We start from the raw sequence: 27,510 nt of genomic DNA, 5'->3' as shown, positions 1-27,510 counted from the left end.
TTGAGCCTGGATGAGATAAGAAAACTTCTTGAATTGCATACAAAAAAAAAATTAAATATAACTGAAATAAGGGGTGATAATGGATGGGCTAAGTTAGGGGCAAGTATCTAAAACTGAAATTGTTGACAGAAATGTACGCATCTATCTTTATTATACATCTACAACTAGACAGATATCTGTGTTAGTTTTTGAGAAGTACACAGAAAATATAAACGACCATGACAGAAAAAAAACATATATAAATTCCTGAGATATAAACAATGAAATCACCAGGAGTTTGAAAAAAAAAATCACAGGGGAGTTCAAATAAAATCTGACCATAACAAACAGGTAGTCCTCCATTTTTGGGTGATGCATGATGGAAGATTTCCATGTGAGTTCATTATGATTACAAAATGTCTTGCTAAAACAATAAAAAAAAAGAACAAACAGTTTGACACGCAAATGAGTCTTTTGGATATCTATACTGTAGCAATAATATGGATTTAGGATGGGTTACCTCGCCATTCAAGAAAAGAAAAACTTACAAATTGCTATACAAAAAAATCACACCAGCAGTAAATGGAGACAAAGTCAACAAAACAATTAAAACATTAAATATCTTGACATCTAACATTCAACAGATAAAACAACCAACAAACTCTCAGTAACATGGAAGTCACATGACATCTTTCAGTAACATAATTGTCACATGACATGGCAGTGGTTCTATATATAGCACACATTAAAATATTTGACAAGCATCTCATTTTCTCTGCTGTGCTACCAGGAATCGAGATGAAAAAAATGCTAATTGGTTTGATAATAAAGTGATTCAAAATTCATGAACAAAAACAAGAGGCACCTTGTATGAATAATTTCAAATGGATTAATATAATCTATACCAACAGACAGACAATTTCTTCAAGTCACATCTCTTATACAAACATATAGTTTCTCCCTGTCAAACTGTCTTTGCAGACAATCTGCAGAATTATATAATTCACAAGGAATAGTATAAAAAATATGAAATAAAATGAAAGTTTAAAGATGCACAAAAACATTGATATTAACAGTATGAAAAATAATGCCTTTAAAATTGTACATGTAACACATAGTGTGGATAAAAGTATAAATCAAGAACAACAACAAAAATTGACGTGATTGTGACGTGACAGATGTTGAGTGAAGTACCGTTACATGAATATATAAGTTGTGGAACATTGATTAAGTGTATGACATATAAATACATTATAGACATAAAACCAACAAATAAATGAACACATTAGAACAGATCTAACAGCAGTGTGCATAAAGTAATCTATGGTGCCTTGTAAATATACATCTTCACCCATACATAATTGGGAAAGGGGGAACACTAGTTATATCTGCTTCAAGTATCAAATATTGAGAACACATTCTTAAAAATACCTGTGTTTCAGGCCTCTTTGGATAAGTTTTTAATATTAAAATACTTTTTCAAGTAAATACGCCATATGTAAAATTTTTTATTTTCAACAGAATGGTTTCCAAGAAGAACTAAATAGGAGCAAAACTTTTTCAGTTATCCAGCAGATGATAATAATATCAAATCAATCTGATCCAAATATTTCCTCAAGTTGCTCCCTTTTTTAATCCTGTCTACTGTTTCAAGATTAAAAATCAATGAGTATAGGTCATTTCAAGTGTCACTATAATAACAGTAGTCATGCAGATATTAATAGGAAACTGGCTAACCGAAGTTCACTCTGACATACAATTCCTATATAGGCAGTCTAAACATCCCAAAACTGCTGGTTTTGTTTGACAGAACAGACACTCCTACAAATTTGGCTGCTTTTGACATTTTGAAATATTTTAAGCCCACCTTCATAATCCAGAAGTTGGTTGAAATATTAAAAAAAAAAAAAAAAAAAAGGTCTAAGACCCATGCAAAAAGTATTCGAATGTTAAACTGTAAGGGACCATTATTGCTAGTTCTCCAATGAAGAATGTTATTAATTTTAGGGAAAAAGTTTCAACACTTGAAGCAATTACTTAATATCAACTTAGGTGCAACAAAAACAGTTTTTTTTTCACATATTATCACTGTGGAATTATTACACAAACATCACAAAAATAATCACATATAAGCACTTTTATGGTTTATCAGCAGTTGTATAAGGGTCTTTCTGGTTTAACAGAAATATGTTTTACATAATAATACATCCATATGCAAAAAAAAAATTAATTGTTTCGTCAGTGTAAAAATAACTCTTTTCAGCCTAAAAGACCCAGTGGCATGAATGTCAGTTAACTGTCATTATCTGAGTAAATCAAGTATTTTTTTTCAAAGACTCACGAAAAAACATGCACCTATCAAGGAATCAGGCTTCATAACTGATTTCTACCCCAATTTTAAACTGAGAGCAAAGCTCACTAAAGAATACCAGCTTCCCATCCCAGTAAATATATGGTCAAAATGAGAACAATGCTATCTAACAGGAAGTTCATGTCACTTCAATCTGAAATTAAATCCCAACATTTGCACCTATACAAACATGATAAAGCTTCCATCATAATATCAAGTGGTTATGATACTTTGCTGACAAAACTGAAAAACAAAGCTGTGGTTGAACGGACGAACACAATGACCACAATATACCTCACAGTAAAAAATTAACTTCGGTGATATTGGGATCAACACTTTGCCACAGAGAGATGGGAAATATTTAAACAATTTTTCGCCAGGAATCAACATTCAACAAACATTCATACAACTGGATCCTGCACAGATTGTAGCTTTACTGTTTATAGTCAATAATTCAAGAGTTAATACCAATAGTGAACTCTACAGTATATACATCAACATTCAAACTTTCACCACACAACATATTAATCCTTGCATTTTACCAATGCAGTGTTTTAGCAAGTAAAATATAGAGGGCCACAATGATTTCCTGTAACTGAAGAAAAACATGCATAACTACTTCAGTCAAAATTGTAATCTATCTAAAAATACATGTATTCAATTTGTCAAAATGTAATAGTTTTATTTATAGCAGAATAATTAATGTAATTGCTTGTTGTTAATCATGCTTAAAATTTAATGCCCTCTTTTTAGGATTTAAGCTTTATTTTCTAGCTAGAACACTGCAATATAACAAAAACAAAATATCTTTCAGCATGCACATGTCTTTGATCATAAAAGTCTTTGGTACCAGCTAATTACTGTGGATACTAACTTGTAAGGTCACTTTCTCTTCCTGAAAGTCATTGAACACACAAGTATATGTCAAATTTGCTGTGTGAAAGTAACTCAAACATTTGCTCAAGACTAGTACAAATATATAGGCTTTTGTGTCACTTTTTATACTTTCCCAACAAATACTTTTTACTTGAAATTTTAATTCTAAGTTATCTAATTTTTCTTTACCATTGTGAAAGATACCTTCTTACCAAAGAATGCCTGAAATTTTTGAATAATTCCACATATTTAAAATCAACTGGAATAAAAATGAGACCAATCTGTATGAGAAATATATAATCTGACTTGTGAATTGAATTAACAACAAATATGTTCCTATTTTCAGGAAAGGTCTTTTTGATATTCTATAGGTATACACTGTATTGTTAAAATTCCATATTTATAGACTGGACCTATATTACTAAGAATTCTTTCTTCTTCGCATTGCACCTTGCTCCAATAACTTAGTGCTTAGCACATCTATCAGTCTTTTATTTAAAAATAAAAAAAATGCCTTACAAAAACTTCTTTCAAGAAGATGGTAAAATCTAGGACAATAAAAAATAAGTTGTAAGTAACCAAAATAATAGTAATAAAAAAAAGGAAGATTCTTTTAAAAGTTTGTTTCCACCAAGTAAGTAGTATCCTTAAAATTCTGACATTCACCACTGCTGAATAATCCAGAGATGAAACAAACACACTTGTACTGGCATCAACATGTTTCAAAAGGATATAATCCTCCATCTGTGGATTCTGAGGACTGTGACCATCATCAGACCTTCTAGAACGTGACAACTCAATTTGACACACAAGACATTTCCATATTAATCGAAGCATCAATTTACTCGTAAAGTATGAGTTTCCATTGGCGCGGCAGAATCATATAATGTATCTGTATCCTGGGTTGGTTCCCCTTGTAACTGACATTGATTGTTCAGAGTACCTGCTCCACAATCACAGAAAAATCGATCATGACGAATAAATTCCACATCATGTCCAGCATGGCATGTCTTTATACAGTTCACACATATCGCATTCCTTTCTGTTGTATTGCAAGTCCGACATCTGAAAATGGTTAGATTGATTATTAAGTGATTATAAAAATATTAATGTCCTAAGCAGAATTATGAATATCTGGGTGAGAAAGTTTGACCTATCAACCATACCCTGCTTTGTATTAGTCCGATATGCAGAGCTGAACCTTTACTGCTGTGCAAGCTCAAATAAGCAACAGCCTACAGGTTGATATGTAACCAGAAACATAATTCTGACCCCGAGCCAACAAGTTGTCACTCTATTCCCTTAAATAACATACAGTTGACAGACAAGCAGTGACTGCCAATTTTAAAGTCTGTGCTCTGACACGGCCAGGAATCAAACCCATAAACATCTGCAAGGAGACCACGGAGCCAGTTGGCATAATTAGATTTAGGTGAAACCAAGTATCACCTCTGATTCTTAGAATATGATATTCATTTCATTCAGTTCATTCTTCCTTAACTTTTTTCTATTTATTTTAATTAATAGTAAAATCATATACATGTATTATTCTGGTCTTAAAAACAATGTTTACAGCACCAATTTTCAATAAGTCATTATAATAAAACCAGAATATAAAAATAGGTGCAAAAAATGAGTATGAATCAAATTAAAGAAGTTAATACAAGGGAGGATTATTAGTAAGAAGTTCACTCATGACAGAAACCTGATCTACATTCATGAAATCAGGACTAATATGGACAAAGCACACTTATTAATTGAACTTAATCCTGCTGTTGGTACTATATTCAGACTTTGGGAATATTACTTTCTATTTCTTATCTATTTTCCTGCCAAACGTGTACTCCAGACATAGGAGGAAGATACATAAACAAGACAACAGAATGGCAGTGTAAACAATATTCAGCCATTTCAATTTCAATTAAAAGTGTTTCAGCAAATATCAGCTGGAATTAACAATTTTAGTGGGATTTTATATGCTCCTCAATAAGGAAAATCAGTTTCTTTATATCAAAAATATTTTAATATTCCACCTCATTCAACTTTACATATAAAAATAAAAACATGCATATGGCCAAGTTTGAGTTACCTATGACCATTGCCAGTTTTGATTGGCTTACTATGTATACTTTCAACTGACTCACATTACCTTTATAATTAATTCGTGAGGTAACTAATAATCGGCAAGTACATAATTATCCACAGATTGGCTTCAGTCATAAATATGTCATGACTACTTGATTCTCAGTCAGTAATGAAAGGTTTTTCAAAGGTAAAATAATTAAAGGCAGAGTAAAAGATGATCATGACAGATGACAATTTAATCTTGGCGCTGATTCAAAATAGCTCATGGAGAACCCTGATTATATCAAACAAAACATAAAAAAAAATATAATCGCAGTATTTTAATAAAAACACAATATGCAGTAATTGTTTTTTCTTCAACAAAACAATTGAAGATAAATCTCTGCTCAATTTCACACATTGAACTACGTGTATGTGTCCAACATGAAAGTGGCAAATAAGCCTTTTCATAACAACTATTATTCTGGAACCCATTCACATCTTTTTCTGACATATTAAAAATTTAACACAAATGTAAGAATGATTTATATGAAATTTGTAGTGTGTGTGTGTGTGTGTGTGTGTGTGTGTGTGTGTATATATATTATACTGATTGGTATTTTATTGGTAGGATAAGTGACTGTATAGATTTACCTGTAGAAATCATGCATTGGAAAACTTGTGTAACTGGATATCTTGTATAAACACTGTCCAGTAGATACAGCTCTGTGGACCATATTATGATTGCCTGTTATAATATTGTCTGTAACAAAAAAATAATTACTAAATAAAATGGCATACAAAACAATGAGAGACTAAAATAGAGGATTTAAATGTTTTAACCTGTAAATAATATTAAGAATGGGTACTAGTGAATTTCATCATTCACCAGACATTTGTTACAGTTCAAGTAATAAGTTAGATGAAGTTGTGAGGGCAAATGACGACGAGACAACGACCACGCTGTCATATATCAATTAAACAAGCAACAAGAGGGTACAATCTATCATTCATTGTGGATTAAAAATGTCAAATTTTTTCTTTGGTCATGTTGGTGTAGTTTTTGCATTGCTTATCAGACTGAACGAATCTTCTGAGTGTTAATAAAATTTGACATGAGGAGATAATGCAATGGTTTCTTCTAGAGGCACCACAGCTAATAATCCATCATAGTTTTACATATATGCTGAGTGCAGTCTTAGTGTATATAACAAATTTTATGACTGAACTAGCCATTTTTAAATACCTCAATATTAGTGATTGAAAATAATGCCTGAAGAACATTTGTTAATAGTAGCATGATAAATACTATGACAGCCTTACCTTTTTGTTTTGGATGGACACCACTGGCTAGGCAGAGTCCACCAAATTTATTATTGAATATTTTATTTCCTTCTAATGTTGCTGTTGCATTGTTTGTTATTTCAATACCAGCAGCATTTCCATCGAAGATCCTATTTCTCCGTAAAGAAGGATGACTGTTTGTACTTATTAACACTCCTGCTTGAGCATTCCTGAATATATCATTTTCTTCTAGGATGCCTGTTAAAGGAGATTTTATATAAGTTTTAATTCTGTATCTTGATTTCAAAAGAAATGACAGTTTTTTGGCCTCTAGAATCCATAACTACTCTCTAATCATCTTATTATGTTTTTTTAAGTTTATATATAAATAAATTAATATGAGATAAATGCTGAAATCAGATTGGTTAAAATAATTTTGTTATATCTAAATGGATATTGACACGCCCCTATTCAGTTAAATTCAGAGCTACTATTCTCATGTTTAAAGATAAAAATATGTTTTAAAATTAATTTATAAGAATTGGCTATGATAAAAATTTTGTCTATTGAAAAATAACATAAATTTTCCATAAGCATATTTTGTTTATTGCACTTTTTTTCAATAGACAAATTTTTTATTATTGCCAATTCTTGAATAATTTGAATATTGCTCTTTCTTCCAAAACATTATGTTTAATTTTTTTCACAAATTGACAAAATATAAATGTTTTTTTTTTTTATCAAATACCATTTAGCAAAGTACACATAGTACATTGATGAAGAACTATCAATGTAGCTAAAGAAAGATACCGTTTGTAAACAAGAAAATATTGTAAAATAAATGAAACATCTTGATTGCTACCTTTCTTAAATATTAAGTAACACAAATGGTTTTGTTAATCTTGAAAATAAGTCAATCTGAGAAGATTAATACCAAAAGAAATAATCCAGCAAAACAATTGCTACAGCACATATATTAACATTTTCTTGCTTGAATTAAAAAATTATACCTTTTCCTCCATTAAAGATACAGATACCACCGTCTCTCCCATCATATATTTTATTTTGGCGTAGGATTGGATTGCTGTCTGTTTTGATCCAGACACCAGCCATAGCATTGTCAAAGATCTCATTATTCTCTATCAGACCCAGACCACTATTGTAGACAAGAATACCACCATTCTGTCCTCCCCAGATCTTATTCTTCCTGATGATTGGGTTACTACCAGTTCTGTAAACAGAAGGTCAATTCAATTGGTTAATTGATTCCAGTTTTACATCAATGGGTAGAAATAGTAACACATTTAGGGCTTACTAAATTAGTTTCTTGGCTCTCATGCCATTTTCATGATATCCAATGAGGAAGGGAGGCACTCTTGTTACTCTTTTTTTATTACACCCCCAAAAAAAAGACCCAGACAACGGGTGTAGGGGTTGGCACCCCTCCTTTTTAAAAAAAATTGTCATTTTCATGTGTAAAATTGTCCAAAAAAAATGGCAAATAATGTCCTAGTATCCCCTTTTCTGAGGAACCCTGGCTAGCATCCTTCTTTTTCAAAGTGTCTGGATTAATATTTATATGGTGATACAATGTGTAACAAGGTAGCATTGAAAGAGATGAGGAACAGCATAAGAACCACAGAATTACTTTTAGATGGCCTGAAGAAAAAAAAAATTCATCTATAAGTATAAGGAGTTTGAGTTTTATATAGAGACCTATCTATAGCATTTTATCTATTAGCTATGCAGTACTTATTCCATAGTAACAAAAAGTTAAAAACGTCTCTTAATATTTACCTTATTTGAACTCCAGAATACAAATGGTTAAAAATATCATTGTTTTCTAATACACCATGGCCGTTGTCATAGAAATACACACCAACCTGAAAAATATGAAATCATTATGCAAGATGTAAACAAAAAAATAATTACTAAGATGAAAAACTTATTTGGAATTATGTATTATTACTCCTACAAGAAGTCCAATAAATAATATCATGTTAACAGGTATAATGACAGAATAAATACATTTTGTACATATATGTACATTCAGTCTAAATATATTATTCAGTCCTGACAGATTTGACTATCATGGATCAACATACCTGTTTGCCACTGTGTATTCTATTTCTGCGTAGTACAGGGGTACTCCCTGTTGTGATCCATACCCCAGCTAATGTGTTAGCATATACCTCATTCTCTTCAATTAGCCCTTGACCTTTTTCATGCTGAAAATTAAAAAAAAATGAATGTATTTAAACTAAGCAGTCATATTATCATATTATTGCATTTAAAAAGGTGTTTTTATTCATGTAAAAAGGTCTCTATATACTAGATATATAATTTTATTTCAAATGATCATTTTTTTTCTAAAAAAAAGAACTCTTGTACTGAACATAACACAAGAAATTGGCCAAAATTGTAAAACATATCTATAACATATTAAATGAAAAATGCTAACCACATAAATTCCACCATGTTGTCCATGGTGTATTTTATTATGCCGTACTATAGGATGACTGTTGGTTCTAATCTGGATACCTGCTAATGCATTTCCTGAAAATTAATACAAAGTGAACATAATTGTTTGTGAGGATTGCTCTTGAAAATGTTTTAACTGAATCTAGATTTTTTAAAGGATTTCGACAGCAACATTAATAAAAAAATTATTTTCTAACTGATCCAAACTAAGATGGTTATCCATGCATGCATAGATACTTGCATTCATTATTTAACATATTAGTCTATACAATCTGTCATGAACTCCTATATTTGTGGCAAATGAAAATATAATATCTCTTGCTCATCTTCAATATTCCAAAAACAATACCTTAATTTTTTCTTCTCCATAGGATAGAGCATTTAATGAATAAACATTGATATAAACAAAAAATAGAAAAATGATAAGTCACATTAAAAAAACCAAAACTTTACCATAAATATTATTATGTTCTATAAGTCCTCTTCCTTCACCAAATATATACACTCCTCCTTGATGTCCATTGTAAATATCATTTTTTCTGAAACATGGAAATATAGAAGATTATTCTAGGATTTTTTGCTTGGTTAACAAATGGAAGAAAATTCTAAATTTGGAAAGTTCTAAACTTAGAAATATCTTAAAAATAAAATTGAACAAAAGAATACAATATGTCATTAAGCTTCAAAAAGATAACAATAACTTAAATCCTATCTAAAATAATTCACAAACAGTCTTGTATTCATACTGAGCCAGTTAAACTATTATACATTAACATGTTGATTCATTAACTGGAACTATGACTTATTTATCATTCTTCTGGAATACTTTTTACACTTGCAATTGACCATAAATGATCTGAACATACCTAATGGTTGGGTCACTATTTGATGTGATCCACACACCAGCGAAGTTATTAGAATGGATTTTATTCTCTATGAACTGTCCTCGACCATTCTCGTGAACGTACACACCCCCTGTCTGTCCATGATGTATCTCACACCGTACAACCGTAGGATTAGCACCAGCTTTTACTTCAAATCCAGCAATCCTGTTGTTGTGTATATCATTGGATTCAAAATAACCCTGCAAGACAGGTTAGAAAAATCAGAAACTTGCAATATTCAATTTAATTGTATAGCAATATAATTTTCCCCATAGAAAACATTACAACAATAGCTTGCAATAAATTTCCATATTGCACTAGTGCAAATATATTTAAATTTTGTGACGTTATCCATATGATATAAGTTCATTTTAAACAAGACTTAATTATATTGCAATACAATAAAAGGATTATTGCATGAATTCTGGGAAATATAATCCCATGTAGAATTTTATATTGCACAAGTTCATGAGTATTCATGCAATAACCCTACAATATTGACTTTCTGTTATTATTACAACACCTGTGAAAAACTGATCACAGATGGACTGATTGATCCTTTCAAATGCTACCCCTTAGAAACAGAATATCATGACTCGATATGCTAAATTCTTAGTGAATAGTAGATTATGTCCCCCAAATGTGCCTGGCACAATGCTGTGGAATGGAACAGTCTCATGAATTGCACAATTTCTGATTTAAGGAGAGACACTGGAAGTGTTAGATTCTCCCACACTTGGCATACAAACAAACACATTGATAAATGGTTAGCTAATTCTATGCTAAAGTCCTGCAGCTTTAAATGAAATCAGTAGTTTTCTCTTCAGTCATTTATTTTTGTCAGGGTCTTTAACCTTCAAGTAGCTACAGATTCATATATATATGAACTTCCTTAACTCAATGTTAAATTTAAAAAACATTCTTTGACTTGTAATACTTACTAAACCATTATCGAATGTAAATATGCCGACATCTCTTCCGTGATGAATGTGATTCCGTCGCATAATAGGATTAGCATGGTTCTTAACCCATATACCAGCTAATGCATTACCACTGATTTCATTGTCTTCATATGTACCCTGTTCAAACCATAAAGCTTCAACATCTTATACATGCATCATAAAAAGTTAATTTAACCAATTATAAGTGTATGTCAGAACATAATTATGACTGTAATATCATACTTTGTATATCCACTCAAATATAATTCACAGACGCATGCACAGAGACTATTGGGCAAAAAATAAAATGAATCAAAAATAGATCTATGATGCGACACAAACAGGTAACATTAAATTGACAGTATACCTTTACTGTTCTACCTAACAGACAGTATGAGGTAATTGAAAAGGTTTACATTAATCTTCAATATGATATGCTTACTGTAAATTTCAAAAGAATTTATTCAAACCGGCCCTAACTGTACATATATTATAGTTTCCATGTATTACTGTACCTGTGAGTAGTCAGTAACATATAGTCCAACATTTTCACAATCCTTGATCTTACAATGTTTTATAATAGGATCAGCACCAGTACCAGAAACACATACAGCAGCTCCAACTAAAATCAACAGAAAATAAGACAATTTAAAGTTTAATGGTTTCTTGGTTTAGAGTTCAATTGTCATTAAAAAAAATAACACGATAGGGATGCACATCTTTTTATCACTGGCCCCTAAAAAAGTGATGAAGGCGCTGTTCATATTGACTATAAACATGAACAGAAAAATGAGGTGCATTTTTGTTTTTATTTATTGATGTGGCAATAGAATTTTTTTCAATACATGTAAATGTAATACAAAACACAACTTAGTTTTAGTCTAAGGTCTATATATTTTTTTCCTGGCATCCTTAAACAAACCTCCTCCCTTTTTTTCAATTAACTGTAAGATATGGTACTTCATGCACTATAAATATCTTTTAGTGACATTCACATGATATGGTAAAATTTGGTTTAGTTTTTTTCAAGATTATTCTAAATCAAGCTTCTCGGTCATTAATTGCAAGTCTTGTATGGATACTTACCAACTGAAGTACTCTTGATTCTACAACTGTCTATAACAGGTGAACAGTGATCAGTGACCTCTAAGGCATAATGTTTATGATGGGGTACTGATGATGTTATGTCTGGTGAAAACTGAAATTGATAAAACATGCATTACTAAATTACATGTAATGTTAAAAACAAAATATGGAACAAATCAAAACAAAATTATAGGGTTTCACATCTGTAAACCCACAATACCTATACAATGGATATCAATGAAAGGTTTCATATATTTTGTAGTTTTTTACTATAACTTAATAGAAAAAAATGTGCATAGAAAAAAGCACCCAGTGTAGAGCTAGTGACACAAAAAAAAAACTAGCTCTATTATAAATTTACAAATAAAAAATAAATTCATTGAATTACAAGTTATCAAAACTTAATGTAAAAAAGTTACTTCCAATCATACATATCAACAATGCTTACCCGTAATGTAACATAACCTAAGTAGGCATCTTTAGCACCTTCAACAAACATGACTGTAGATTCACTCTCTCTTTCTATGATCACATGATCAATCACATTACCAGGAGCTATAAACAGTTACATAAACTTAGCAATGTAAAAGGCTAGTGGAAAAATGAAAAGAGGACAAAATTTCTTAAACCTACTCTATAAAATTCAGAAATTGGAAATGTCATTTAAATTTTCAAGGAACAGGAGAAAAAATATATATTTATTTAAATCAAATAAAAACAGAGAAACAGTACCAGAAAAGTTCATGAGTAATTCAATTGTCAGGCTTCATGAGGCTTAAAAGAAGTTGCGGGTGCTTTGTAACGTGCCCAAAAAGATATAGGGTTGGTGATCAGAAAGTTATTTTTGACTGGCAAATCCTGATACAAACATGGTCAGTTCCAGAATTAGATGTAGTTTTATAGTAATCCTCATTCCCAGTAAGTCACTATTGTGAATGGCAACATTCAATGACGAACTAAAAAGATGTACCATATTTTTTGGAAACTGCAAAAAAATATCCACTTACAGTCCAAAAAATACGATACATCTTTTGGACTACAAGTCGATATTTTTTCAACAAAATGTCAGCCTCGACTTATTGTCCACTTCAACGTTATCATTAAAAGTGACTTTGCTTGAATAAAATGATTTGAAAAACTGCTGCTGAAACCTACAGTTTACATCGATGACCGAAAATGCACGTCTGACATTCGACTTATCTGGTAGATTTGACTTATCTATGTTTTTTGTCGATTTTAGCCAAAATTGAGGAATTGACTTATACTCCACACTGACTTATAGGTCGAAAAATACAGTACACTTTGTAACTGCCGTAATTAGTTTGTTTTGATGTGCATACAGATAGTGGACTTCTAATACTGATTTCAATATGCATTGGAGTTATCTTCGTGTTCCTGTTATTGGATTCCCATATTTTGGTGAACTGTCTTATTAAAAGTTATTTTGTCATCTGATATGTTATTTTTTGAAAAGTTTTACACACTAATTGTTGACATTTTTCAGCAAAAAATCTATAGTTTGGACAAATAAAACAAATCTATCCATTAAAAATGAAATTTGCTAAAATTTTTATAAAAAATTTACAGGTCAGGAGAGGTATAATCATACAAACATCAATAACATCCAAAAATTTACTTACCAGCACCAATTATGGCAACATTAGTATCAATAAATAGATATTCTCTGTGATATACTCCTGAATGGACAAAGATGATTTGGTTTTCTAATTCCTCTGTAACCACCCAGTCATATGCACATTCAATTGTTTCAAAGCACTACAAAATAAAAAGATATAAATAAAGACTTATAAAACAATAAGTGTAATTAACCTTAAAAAGGTTAAGTTTGAATATTGAAACAAGAATGCCATAAATATTTTAAGGAATAGGCAAAAAACACAAAGTAGATCAAGATAAGTCAGAATCTGAATTATGCCATAAAAAAATTAAGTAGGTTAAAACATAGATAGCAAATAATGACATCTCTAAGTGAATATAGTGTTTACTCTTGAAATCTTAGGTAATTATAATGTGCTGAATTCCAGACGGTTGGAGTTTGAAATAAAACCAAGTATGATATTTGATGGTTCAAATGTCCTCTTTGTCTATTCTTGAAATAAAATTGGTCATTCCAGTGAAACAAACTCTTTTTATATAAACTTTTCAAAATAAATTCTGATTTTTTAAATGTTTGCCAAGAAAAAACAACCTACATCACATTGGAATGACAAATGGTCACTGAAAAACATATACATGTATGTATACATATTTTTGTCCATGCAGTGACATATGAACTAATATTTCATGCCTGGCAGATACTGAAGATCAAGATTTATGACAATCCAATGGAAATTATCATTCTATAAATCACCTTATTTACCTTCATGTCTCTGCCTTTTAACTTCTTATATTTTCTGTGATACAAGTCTCTGAATCCAGGCCTAACATGAAGACCTTTACACTAAAAATAATAAGAAAAAAAAAAGGAAATTAGTATTTGTATGGTTCATGTCTAACAATGAAGTGTGACAACTTTCATTTGAAGCTTGTTTTTGATTGTTAGAGAAGAAATTTTTTTACTTTTCTATATTTTTACACTTGAGCAAAAAAAAAAGTACTACCGGTATTGTTTCCTGCTACCAACAAGAAATCAAATATGATAAAGGCATAAGAAGCCACATAACTGATATTGATTGCAAGGTTCTCACTAGGATTTTACATGATGAGTCCCGGGACTCATTTTTTGGAAAGGTGAGTCCCAGATGAACTTGGTGGGTCCCACCCTTTTTCCTGGTTTAAAATCAGTTGGAACGCTACATTTATTAATTTAATGTGTACATCAGTATTTCATACATGTATGTACAATCATACAAAACCGTATCTCACTGCAATTATGCATGTCATCCAGATTAAATTGTTTAGAGTACATTAAGCATCTTTTTTTTCATTTGATACAAAACTTATACTGTTTGCTGGCTTCATGATATAACTCCATATATAATGTGTATTTAGTTGTGTGTACCTATATGTATAATACTAATGGTCTTACAACTTTCCTTTGAAAGACTGCATTCATTGTTGACTCAAGTTGAAACTGATACATGTACTAACATTGAAATAACAGGTTGTTTTAAAGAACCCCCAAATTTTTATTGGCTAATGTGGAAATAATAAAAAAAGAAAAGAAAAAAAAAATGTTGGTCATGCACCTCGCAGTACAGTTGTGGCTTCAAAGCCAGTTCATGATCATGCGAATTCTGGTCTTGTGACTTAATAAATTTTCACAAACAGCTTTCTGCTTTGTTAATATATAAGTATGGCTTCAATTATATTTTCACACTGAATATACATTGTATCTTAATACATGTATAATAAAATATAAGATAAAAAAAACTGCCTTAAAGACACTTCTAATACTTCAGTATATGTAATTGATCTTTTCCTTTTAATAGGAAGACAAAAAATGTTTTAACAAAATATTGCAACTTTCCTTTCCTAAAATAATTCAAAATTGGACTTAAAACATTAGTTTAAAAACATTTGGCTTCTGTCTAATCTCAAGCCGTGCAATCACCATTACTATGTAAAAATCTATCAGCTTGACTGACCCCCACTGTGACTAGGTAAAATTCTTGCGCAGTATTCACAGTTAAACATAAAAGAAACAATTAACACCTAATTAAAATGAATCTTAATTGCTGATAATGAGTGTGTAAACAAATAATCATCTTTCACCTAGACTGGCCCCATGACATAACTAGATCAAGTGTCTGTGCATTATTCACAGTTTAAGTGTAAAACAAACAACAAATGCCTTAATTAAATGAAGATCCAAAGAAAACTGCCAAATGTAAAGTAAAATTGCAACATTTATTTGAAATGATCTGTATTTCTCATTTTGATTATGCAATCGAGATGTCACAAAAGTACAACAATGTTCAAGTAACAAATATCCAGCTTTAAACAGATTTCATAGTGAAAAATCTGAATTTGGTTTACTCATTTTGAAATTATTTGTCACAATTTTTTATCAAATACTTCTTAAATTTAATCTTTTAAGTAAAAAAAAAATTGTATGATGAACATCGTGTGTAAATAACTTCTGGTTGTCCAGTTGTCAGAAAATGTTGAACAGAGTTTTTCATGATTTTTAGAAAAGTTTTGTTGATTTTTAAATTAATTACAGATGTAAGGTAGCAGCTGATATTGTGAGGATGGGTCCTGCGGACGCACAATGTTTTTACTTGGTGCTTCCAGCAAGTTTTTCTTGCATCCAGGATGCATGTACACGCCTTATTGAGAACCTTGTGATTGCCAGATTGGTGATAAGTTGTTACTATACAGCAACTTGTCAAGTGATGTTATTGAAATTTAAGTGACAAAGTATCAGCTATTATATTTTCTTAACTTTGTAGCAGTAGCAAAACTTAATATAATCATTCTGTTACATGAATACAAGTTTTTATATTTCTAATACATGTATTGTAAATCATTGGATAGAAATTGACAATTTAAAAATGTTCAATATTTCTTTTAATATCTATTATGATTAAAATTATGTTCATTGTTTAATGACCAATAATATCAAATATAGAAGCAAAATCATTCTTTTAATACTTACCAGTTGTTTAAAACTTTCTTTCCAAGGATTATCATAATCACAATAGGCCTGTGGATGGAGGAATTTAAACACCCTTGGTTCAGGATGAATCAATGGAAAATCATACTCAAATACTTCTTGATACAACTTTTTCCTGAAATATAAAGGTAGCAGGGTTGATGTCAATATAATACAAAGGATATAACTTATATGATCATGTACAGTGAAATCTTTCTAAACTGACCCCTGAAAAAATGAAAACCTGTGTAAACCAGACATCTTATGGAGTCATTTCATATCAGTTTCAATAGGTTTTGAACCTATGTAAACTGAACAATTCCATGGTCCAAAAAGGGCTTGGTTTAAATAGATTTCATTTAAAGTTTTAACATAATACAGCTCCCTTTGACAAAATGATCTAGGCAGTACATTTCATATTCTTGTTTCAAATGTATGATATAACTTAATTGATATTTTTAGCCAGCTTCCTGGTGATACAGTGTATATAAACCTTGGACCAAAATGGAATTTCACAGCAATGTAGAAAAAAATGCCTTCCAAAATTGAAACTAAAACAAATTATTTGTTACTACTAGATATTCTAGTAAACTGCATTTTTCTCACCATAATTCTGTGTCATTGGCTATAGTTCTCAGCCTCTTACAAACACATGATACCCGACACAAGTCATATTCTAGGAGATAACTTAAAATTTTCAATAGAACCTCATCTGGTAGTTCCTCTTGTATATATCTTGCTCCAACAGCACTACCTACAGCATAAATATATACAGTATTACCAACATATTTATTTCAATTTCCCTTTTCACATATATACAGAGAAATCTGAAACATCATTTTTATGTGAATGAAAGTGAAAGAAAACTGAAGACATGATTTTTCTTTCAAAAATGGTTGTAGTTCATTAATGTATTTGTTTAGGATGCTGTTGTGCTATCTATAGATTAGATATATGAACAATTTCACACAATAGTGTGAACTACATGAAAGTGTTCTATGAAAGAATGACTTCTATTAAAAACCTTTTTTTTTAGATATGGAAATCTGTCAACATGACATTGAACACCACAATCACAATTTTGGTTACACGAATATGATTTTTGCAAATTTAAATACTATTGAACAGTTTTGAATTTCACAAGAGGAAATAAACATTAACATTTGAATTTTGACCTTATTAAGTATTTGGTTTTAATGATACTGATGAGAGGTTACTCCTTGTAGAGCATACTGAAATTTGAAATATTTAAATAACTGACATTTTATAATGTACCTTTATAATATGGTGTTATAGATCTATTTGTCAGTTTCCTTCTTTTGGGGTTAACCTCCTTCTGGTCTACCCCCTCATTGTTGTCAGTTAATGAATCCAGACTTCTTTTTCTAAGATTATATCGGATTCTTCCAGGTTTAGCATCATTTTCATCACCACTACTATTTGAACGATCACGAGCTCCCTCTGCAAAAAAAAAGATGTAAAAAATCAATTTGAATGATTCTTTTACAAAGAGCACAGCAATGTCCTACAAAACAGACATGCATTTCCCAAGCCAACAAAAAAAAAGGAGAAACAGAAATTAGCAAAATCAAAAGTGAACATGTGGTTAATGATGAATTGTAGCAGTAAAATCAAGATTTGAAAAAAAAAAAGAAAAAAAAAATTCTGTCTAATGAGGGAAAAATTTCATGCTTGTAAAGTCAAATTCACCTTGCCAAAATGTAGTTTTGAAACACCAGGATATCAGGTGCTTCAGTTCAAGTTCCATTATTCTCTAGCTCGAATCACTTTTTAAAAATATGACACAAAACTAAGACAATAACTGTGTATGGACTTATGTTGCCCATGTTACAATACCAACTTGTTTGAACTAAAGACAATGCTTCAAGAAATAAGGTCATTATACAAATGCACATGTATGCCAAGATATAAAAGTTTAAAATATACTCTGACCTCTCAAGTTCTGAGTTGACAAAGCTGTACCTTACATACATGTACATGTATTAGGCATAGAATAGAAGAATCTGTTATTTCATTGTTTTTATTCACAAATTTACCTATACAATGGATGCATACATTTTTACTTCATTACACATACCCTATACATATACAAAATATACAGCAGATACTTCCTTTGTAGCTGCTACATCAAATACTTTTTTTGTCTCTCACCAGACACATGTTTTGCTAGAAATTGAAATCATATCACCCAACATCTTGATAATGCTAAGCTGCTTACACAAAAGCTACTAGGAGAAAGATATGTACATTGTACCTATATTGCTTCCCATCAACAACCACCTCAAATGGTCATAGATACATCATACAGTACACATACATGTGTATTCTTCCTTCTTCAGCACACTTGAGCTTTTGATGACAGGAGTCTTGCAAGATGTGATCAATAGGGAGCGTTTTAGCTATAGTTTATAAGAATCAGGTCTTCAGAAAAATCGGACAGAAGGTATTACATGCATGTAAAAAAAAAACCACCAAATTCAGTTTAATTTCTTGTTCAGAAAAAGATACTTGTCACAAAACCAGTCTTAGTTTTTACATTTGGCTGTTGCACATATGAGATTAAAATTACAAAGATTGTACATGAATTTTGAACTTTGAAAGAGTTATCATTCTTGATTTGGTTTTATTTGTTTGATTTTAGTGGGAGACAAATGTATGATTTTCTATTTAGTACAGATCTGAATGCAGAAATGATTATTGTTATGTGAGAGTAAAGCATACATGTACATGATGTACATAAACGCAGACTGAAAAAAGCATTGGTGGGTTTTTCTACTGTGACCCAAAATCACTTTACCATTGGTCTGTCTGAATTTAATGTGGACTCTGGTACTTAAATATTGAGAAACTTATACACCAGGACCATTGGGAGAACCAGTACTATGATAATAAGATGGCAAATAATATTCTTCAGCAACAACTGCTCATCACCCCTCAAAGATGCCCATTGTGTAGCAGGGTTCTGCTTGTTCGAATCTTTGATATTACTACTGCTTTTAGTATATTCTGTTAAAAATAATTTTATTCAACCTTCATTTCAAAAGAAATAATTCCCTTGTTATACACCTACAAATGTACATAGAATACATTGCACACTGTTACATATCATATATGTGTAGTCTGTAGACTGAGTGAAGTGTCAAATATTGTTTTGCATTAATCCTTAACAGAAGCATAAGATTGTCAAACGATTGCTAACAACCCTTGTTGATCATTCGGCTAAAAATGAAAACTTTCACACAATACAATAATAACATTAATTTATCACGAACATTTTTTTTACTTTTATTAATTGTTGACATTCTTAATAATTTAATGCACGATGAGAGTATAAATCCTTAAATGAAAACTAATTTAGGTAAATTATCAAAATAACTAGAAAGAAAATGTTGGATGGACGCCCAAAGCATCTGCGTAGACACAGTGGCAACAAGTCGGCCTTCAGATAAACAGTTATTTTTTATGAACAACCAGACAATGACCCAAGAAATCTTACCTTCATTTTGTCTCCGGGAGGAAGACTGTTTTACATTTGAACGAATTTTGGTATTCCTAGTACTATATCTTGTTGTTCGCGTGTTTTGGCCAGACATATTCACAACAGAACACGCCTAAACAGTCAGTTTTCATGAATAAAATGATACGATATACATTAGGAAGCCATGTTGAAATTTATTCCCATTTGAGTGGCTGTTAATTTTGTCGCGTCACGTGACATCGTTTCGCCAATAAATGATCTACTTCCGGGTAAACAACCTCAGGTGCACATGTCTAACATGACAGAACAAGATGTGCTGACAAGAAAGTTACATACAACTGCAAAATGAGCTGCAGCCTCGAATTTAATCTCGGAGAACAGGGCTACTACAACTTTAATAGGCAACTGTCAAAGGAAGACAAACAGCTCTTGTCTTCGGTTAGATTTTTTCTGTGTGCACAATATTTCAAATACACGTACTTCATTGTTTATATGTTGTCTAATCCCAAAAGGGATTAATATGTTGTCTTTCAAGTGAATAAGGATTTTTTTGAAAAGTAGACAGTGAAAAAAAAATGTCAGCACTTCTTAATACTTAAATTGAATGTTTGTAATTGACTTACGGTGATTGAGACTGAGAGTGATGTCCAATTATAAAGATTTCATAGTTGTGTGATGTTTTTTATTTAATGTTGTTGTAATAGTATGTTTATATGTGCAACACACAATGTCTTTCGTCACAAGAATATGCTCGGGAATTGCCCCTACTATCGATTTTTACCCCAATTCTTGTGGAAACTGGTTTAAGGTTTTATACTAGAGGAAAAAAGGATATGGGTTCAAAGGCTACAAGAACAAGTTATGTGGAAATATGTCTCAGAACATTAAAATATTGGAAATGCTTCAATTTATGTATCATTTAAAAATTACTGACAGTAATCGAATCAAGTTTCTGTTCCCTTGGGAAGTTGGCTCCAATTGCAATGTCACCTGATCTTCCACCTGCTGACCCCAGTTGACCTCAATATAATGTGAAGAACTTTTTCTGGTATGGAAGTGAATGTGAAAGTCTTCTATGTCCCACAAGAAGGTTGGTCCCAGATATAGAGGTGCCTCACTTCCACTCAGATTTTGTTCAAATGAAACCAATCATATTCCTATTTACTCTTCTGCAATTACTTCATGAAAGGTGAATCTTATAAATACAGATATCACCATCAAACACTTCAAATTAAATCAAAACAATGAATTGTGAATTTAAACTCCATATTTTGATAATCACTTGGACCGAAAGTGAAACTTATGCCACCTTGCTAGACAAATCGGGTTTCCATTGACCATATGTTGTTTGCAATGACACCAGGAAAAAACATTTGCCGCACATTCTAGTGTCATCCTAAATCATACAATAATTGACGATGTCAAGGTAGCACTAGTTTCACTTTCTAAATCTCAACTGGAATTGTAGTGACACTCGCTGATAATTTGATGGTATTGTCACTCTTTAATATGTTCTGAGCTAGCAGCATTCTTTAATTGGACATCACATTTTGTCTATATGTTGTATTTTGAGGTATTCCATGAAGAGAATTGGATGTATTACTGGGAGAATTTTAAGGTTTGTTTGTTTGTTATTTCTGTTCATTTTGACCTGAACGTTAAAAGGGGATGGTTAAGGCTTATAAAAATAGTTTTATCTCATTGCAGACATGCACCTGTCCTCAGTCAGGAGATGTTGGTCATTAATGTGTCTTCTTTTTGTTATTTAGTTTATTTTGAAGAAGTGTCAATGTTCTGTTACCATGGATTTTATTACTTTTGTTGTCAGGGCTTTACTTAAAGGTGTGTTTACACTTTTGGAAGGCCTTTAGGTGACCTCTTTAAGTATTTACTATATTTTATAAAGGTTATACCATAGTGCATTTGTTGCATTTCACAATATCTGTTCTCTTTCTAAAATATGTCATTTCCAAACTTTGTAGTGTTATGATGGTAAACAGTTCCATATCATATTGAGAATGTATTGTATAGATTTAACTGGTCTGTAAGTGGAAATTTAGTGTGCACAGCCTCCAGCAATTTTCACTATGACCGGTATAGAGAATATTTTTATTTGAACTTCTTATTTTAGAATGCCCTTTCAGGTTTAGGTATGAATGTAAATCAGAAGAATATTTTTTACATATTTTTTTTTTAGGTTTTCCATGAAGCAGATGATGAAAACAAAGGCTACTTAACAAGAGAAGATGTTAAAGTTGCTGTGGCTGAAATATTTGGTTACAAACCTTCAAAGGTTTGATATTTTTTTAGATAGAACTAATGTTTTAAGGATATATGAATTCTATATACCATAATTCTGGTCTGTATACTTCCTTTAGTGTTAATAAAATGGATCTTGAAGTACAATGTAGTATGCAGTTTCAACACCAAGGACATATACAAACCAGAATTATGGTATATGAAAATGTGTATCCTTGAAACAGTAGTTCTGTCTAAAAGTGTAATGCACTTCCACAGTCACATTTTTAAGGTCTTGAAAGATGATAACATATACTGTTGGAGAATGCCTGAAAAAATTAAATACATCTATAATCCATGTTCTAAGGGCAGATAACCTATAGTATTCTGATGATAAGATGTAAGGAAGTTCAAAATCAATTTGTAAAGTAAATTTGTATAACTATTAGCATTTCTAATATTTTAAGGACTTAGTTAGGATGTAGAGTAATGTTTTTCTCTAATTTTTAGCTAGAAACAGACCAATTACTGACCAAATATGGAGAAGATGTTGAAGGAAACATATGTAAGTCTGAATTATTTTCACTAACTGAAACCCACATAAAGTTAAATGTTAACCTTTTCATTTGTTCTAACGAGAAAAATAGCAACAGAAATGAAAAAAAGAAACTTAACAAATCTTTTCTATTCAAATTTAATTATTTAAGTTAATTATTCTGAGTTGAAAATAAAATTTGAACATTTTAGACCTCTGGAACTTTACATTTATCATGTGCTAGTGGTTACAGGATTCCAAAACCCTCTTACTGGTCATAAAATACTGTATTATTTGTATGATAGAAAAAGGAACAGATATGGTTAACACAACTAATACACCATCATATAACCTTTGTAAAGTAGTAAATACAGAGATCACCAGAAGGTCAAGAAGATATTTTTTTTTCTTTTTTTTTGCTTATTCATGGGAGGGTTGACTGCAATATTTACATGGCAAGAGGTATTAAAAAACTTGTATCTGGTATCATCAGGAGTGGATCCAATAATGTGTGTGTGTGTCATGCAATTATGTCCCACCCCCTATAATTGCAGAAATTTAATTTTTTTGCATGAAATCTTGATTTTTCACAAATACACATTCCTTAGCCCTAACCTGAAATCAAGGATCTGCCTACTGAACCTGTTAATCAATAATTTTAGGTCAGAACTATGCATTTCAAAATCCAAATAAATACTATAGTTGTAGTTCAATAATGAATGTGGGAAACTACCATGCTTACCATCATAAACTGATTTGGTTTTACTAACCAGTACTGATTACAATTACACAAATTTTACAACAATTTATTGTCACCCACTGCAAGGCAGAAGAGAACATAGAATTACAGTGTACCTATGTCACTTTACTTTGTGGATACTTCTCCTTATTTTTTTTGGGATTGTTAGTCTCCATATGTACATATGGTTGATCATATTGTTCCTCCATTTTTAATCTGAATTTTACAGGAGTTATGGGACTTTAAAATATTCCTGGACTTGATAATCCAGTGATTGAATACTCTATTCCCTGAAGTTAACTATTTTATTCAGTGTAAAAATTTTTTATTCATTTTGATCAACAGATAAAGAGGTTATTGATCTTTAGGTGATCATTTCAGTATTTAGAATACCCTTGCATAATGTAAAAAAAAAATCCCTAAATAAAAGGCATTTTTTTTAATTTCAGGTTTGAGATTAGGAAAGTACATGGAAGCAATGACAGAAAAATTATCAAAGTCTGATACAGACCAAGATATAAGACATGCTTTTATGGCTTTTGACTCACAATGTAAGTGTGAAAGGATTAATCCTTGTTACTATTCACAATTAGACCTAAAATAATCTGCTTAATAACTTTTACCAAATCAGGGTATCACTTTTTTAATCATTTTAATGGTCTAGGGCAGATGATTCCTTTTTGGCACTTGGTGTCTGTTGTCATCATTAACAATTCTTCAAAACTCTTCTCCTCTGACACCAATTCACCAATTAGAACTAAACTTGGTATGACTGTTCCTTGGGGTATTCTGCATAGAATTGATGTGGGTATTTTTTATCTGTCGAAAAAACGTGGCCACCATTTATACTAAAAATGAATATAGGGGTTGAACAGTAGTTATTCGTATATCTAAAAAAAATGCTAGCCAAATTCTGACAGGGTAAATGTGTTGAGCATTTGTGGTTAAATTTTCATGTTATTCCATGCAGCCATTCTGCCCTTCTTGGATTTTTTTGTGGCTATTTTGATCTCAAAACTGTTAGGTTTAGCCAAATTCTGACAAGGAGTGCAAGTGTCCAGCATGTTAAGATCTATTTGTTGTTAATTTTTACATGTAATTCTATTAAGCAATGTTGGAGTTACTTCTCATTTTAGACACTTTTTTTGCTATTTTGAATATTATTACTTTCAAAAATGTTCTCCTCTGAAACTACTACGCCAACTAGAACCAAATTTGGTATGAATGTGGATTTTTGAGCCATCAAAAAACATGGCTGCAGTTACTGAAAGTAGAATATAAAGGTCAGACAGTAGTTTTTATACTACCGCAAAAAATTGGCAGTTGTATTATGTTATGGTGTTGTCTTTGGCGTAGTCTGCTTTGTTAATTTTGTCTTTTCTATGCAATAACTTTTAATAGTTGTAGCAAATCAGATGTCATGAAATTTTGATATACTATTACTTGCTGCTTGAAGAAGCTTGCTAAATAATATTAGGTCAATGGCCACTATTGTTTGGAATTTTTATCAAAGAAAATACATGGACATTTTTGAAAATATTGAATGTGGCTAATTAAGGGAGGTGAGTGATTCACGCTTTAAGAGCATCTAGTTTTTATTTAGTGAGATGTGACCTGTATCTGGTTATTGCTTTTCATCTTAGTTTTTTTTTTTAAATGTTTTAGGTAGAGGATTTCTTACAATAGAAGACTTCAAGAAAGCAGTTAGCCTGGTAGCACCCCACCTACCTTCACATACAATTGAAGTTTCATTCAGGTATTATAGTGTTAGTGTTCAGTTTGTGGCTGTTGACATTTTGAAAAAAATATCCTATTAACCCATTCCTCATAGTTTAGTGTGTTGATATGTTATCTTTACTATTTTGTATTTTGGACACCAATTTTGTTTTAACCATTGCTCAAGGGTTTATGGTGCAATAGTCCATAAAAAAAATATGTGGACTTCATGTTTCATACTGTCGAAAGTTTAGGTAGGTAGGTAGGTAGTGGAATTATTTGTAGGAGGTAGGGTTACCAGTACATTTTATTTAAGAGGTTGTTCATGTAAAAATCAGGCAGATCCTATGATATGGGTGGCATAGACAGCACAAACCAGGTGTACCAGTAGGTTGAAAGTAAGACAACTTCCACGCTGAAAACAGTAGACATTATACTAGTTTATGGTAATATTAAGAAGAAAATTAGAAAAGATGAAGGTTTGAAATGCTCACTTATATTCCTGAAAAAAAAATATGAACAAATTGCATGTTTTCTGATACTGAAGAAAAGAAAATTGTGTCTTTCATGCAATCCCAGTAGTACTTTTATTTTAATTTGTTTACTTTTTAAATTCAGCATTAGGACTCGAGAGTCGAGAATTAATGTTTCATTTCTTCTGTGTTATTTCTTTCAGAGAACTAGACAGAGATGGAGATGGTCGTGTCAGTTACAAAGACTTTGAATTCATGGTGAAATACAATCTGACTGAACATATATGATGATGTACAAGATTTCCTATATTAAAACTGCATTTACATGGAGTAATTTACTTAGGGTTAGCCCAGGCAGGCTGTGAATAGCAACCTTGGATCAAACATACTGTAGTTGTACATTTGACTATATCATACTGTTTGTAAGCACTTAGTTTTTTGTGATACTGTTGATGTACTTTAGTGTGATAAGGATATTAGAGGGGTATGTCGTTACTAGAAAATTCCTTTTTTTCAGTATGGCTGTTTAAGCCTGAGAGGGACAATATTTGGCTGAAGACCTTTTTCCTAGCTGCATGTGTCATTCTCAATTCTCTGCACTGAGCAAGAAAAGGTGAAAGGAAAAGAATTATAAAATAGTGATATTCTCGGATTGATAGATGGATACACATATCAGAAAACTTGTACAGATAGAAACACTGTTTGATTTTAATAATTGTGCTTGAGTGACTTTAATCATAGATAAGGAGAACAAAACTGAAAAATATGAAATTTGTTGTCCATGTCAAAAAAGGGGGTGTAGCATCAAGAGGGTCCAATGAGTCCTGCCTACGAGTACATGTACCTGTGATTAAAATACACCAAATGGGGAAAACAAATAAATACACAATAACAATCATGCTTGTGTGTTAAAATACTGTGAGTGGATGGTTGGTAAAATCGGACTTAGGTAGTCAAAAGTAGTCTAAATAACATCCTCATCACTAGAAGACTGGTTATAATGTTTTTACTTACTATTTATTGTTTATTATATAATTAAAAACACTATTCTATTTATCTTCATTAGTAAAAACACTAGCACTGTTATGCTGTCCTCAAAGGCTTATGATAACGATTTAATCCTGGTTTGCATACATTTAATTACAGGTTTAAATAAACATATATGAAATTGTTACTGTTATAAACCAAGCATATATTGGAAAAAGTACATTTGTACTTGTTATCAAATATAGTAACCTAATAGTGTTTTAAATAAAAAAAAAATCAATATTTTATTACATGTTGTTGAATATTGGGATTATATTACAAAAATTTGATTATTTACATGTATATGAACTTAATAAAATTGAAAAAAAGTAAGGTTAGTTTTACCCATAATTAATAAAGAGATCACTGCCAAGACCCGCTTTACCAAAAACTACTACAGACATCAATTTTCAAGACGAATGGTGCACAACTACTGCTGGAGAACAGTTTCTACTTCCTGATGACAGCATTCACACACGCATGCTTATATTTTCAACCACCAGCAACCTGATATATCTTGCTGCTGTTGATACTATATTCTGTGATGGCACCTTTTACGCATGTCCTTCAACATTTCATAGCTGTACACTATTCATGCCATAATCAACGGTTCTATGTTCCCACTAGTATTCGACTTGCTATCAGGCAAAGACCAGACCACCTACGTCAGATTCTTCAGTCACATCAAAGAGATTTCTCTACAACTCAACATTATTCTTTA

The 27,510-nt window shown here is 31.3% G+C and overlaps 2 protein-coding genes across 3 annotated transcripts; one reads left to right on the top strand and one right to left on the bottom strand.

Moving 5' to 3' along the window:
* Positions 1–3,680: 3,680 nt before the first annotated feature.
* LOC148624964 (F-box only protein 11-like) lies at positions 3,681–20,278 on the bottom strand. The gene is made up of 19 exons (XM_088568128.1): positions 20,081–20,278; positions 17,839–18,024; positions 17,170–17,317; positions 16,567–16,699; positions 14,326–14,406; positions 13,586–13,721; positions 12,394–12,500; positions 11,946–12,057; positions 11,375–11,481; positions 10,860–10,997; positions 9,901–10,118; positions 9,488–9,573; positions 9,015–9,109; positions 8,659–8,781; positions 8,351–8,436; positions 7,564–7,784; positions 6,593–6,811; positions 5,924–6,032; positions 3,681–4,270 (listed from the first exon to the last, which is right to left on the bottom strand). The coding sequence occupies exons 1-19, from the start codon at positions 20,175–20,177 to the stop codon at positions 4,042–4,044; spliced, it is 2,631 nt and encodes an 876-aa protein (XP_088424254.1). The 5' UTR covers positions 20,178–20,278; the 3' UTR covers positions 3,681–4,041.
* Positions 20,279–20,326: 48 nt separating this feature from the next.
* Positions 20,327–26,819, top strand: LOC148624963 (EF-hand calcium-binding domain-containing protein 11-like). Of its 2 annotated transcripts, XM_088568129.1 has the most exons (7): positions 20,327–20,500; positions 21,636–21,680; positions 22,260–22,355; positions 22,811–22,865; positions 24,024–24,125; positions 25,240–25,330; positions 25,967–26,089. In XM_088568129.1, exons 1-7 carry the CDS (start codon positions 20,408–20,410, stop codon positions 26,049–26,051), a joined length of 567 nt encoding a protein of 188 aa, XP_088424255.1. In that variant the 5' UTR covers positions 20,327–20,407; the 3' UTR covers positions 26,052–26,089. The 2 variants fall into 2 exon arrangements, with proteins under 2 accessions (XP_088424255.1, XP_088424256.1); XM_088568130.1 differs by lacking the exon at positions 21,636–21,680 and having other exon boundaries at positions 25,967–26,819.
* Positions 26,820–27,510: the final 691 nt, after the last annotated feature.

Source organism: Perna viridis, chromosome 2 (genome assembly GCF_037379345.1).
Source record: "Perna viridis isolate PV_CMFRI_1.1 ecotype Kerala chromosome 2, ASM3737934v1, whole genome shotgun sequence".
In the NCBI taxonomy this organism is placed as follows: Eukaryota; Metazoa; Mollusca; class Bivalvia; order Mytilida; family Mytilidae; genus Perna; species Perna viridis.
This window is presented reverse-complemented; position numbering and strand designations above follow the sequence as displayed.

Excerpts from the sequence above, each read along its gene's own strand:
- LOC148624964 (XM_088568128.1), bottom strand. The coding sequence starts at position 20,177 with ATGTCTGGCCAAAACACGCGAACAACAAGATATAGTACTAGGAATACC. Across the intron at positions 14,407-16,566 it reads AAGAAAGTTTTAAACAACTG|TGTAAAGGTCTTCATGTTAG; the intron begins GTAAGTATTAAA and ends TATTATTTTTAG. Across the intron at positions 6,812-7,563 it reads TATCTTTAATGGAGGAAAAG|GCATCCTAGAAGAAAATGAT; the intron begins GTATAATTTTTT and ends CTCCTTTAACAG.
- LOC148624963 (XM_088568129.1), top strand. The coding sequence starts at position 20,408 with ATGAGCTGCAGCCTCGAATTTAATCTCGGAGAACAGGGCTACTACAAC. Across the intron at positions 20,501-21,635 it reads ACAAACAGCTCTTGTCTTCG|GTATTCCATGAAGAGAATTG; the intron begins GTTAGATTTTTT and ends TTGTATTTTGAG. Across the intron at positions 22,356-22,810 it reads TTGGTTACAAACCTTCAAAG|CTAGAAACAGACCAATTACT; the intron begins GTTTGATATTTT and ends TCTAATTTTTAG.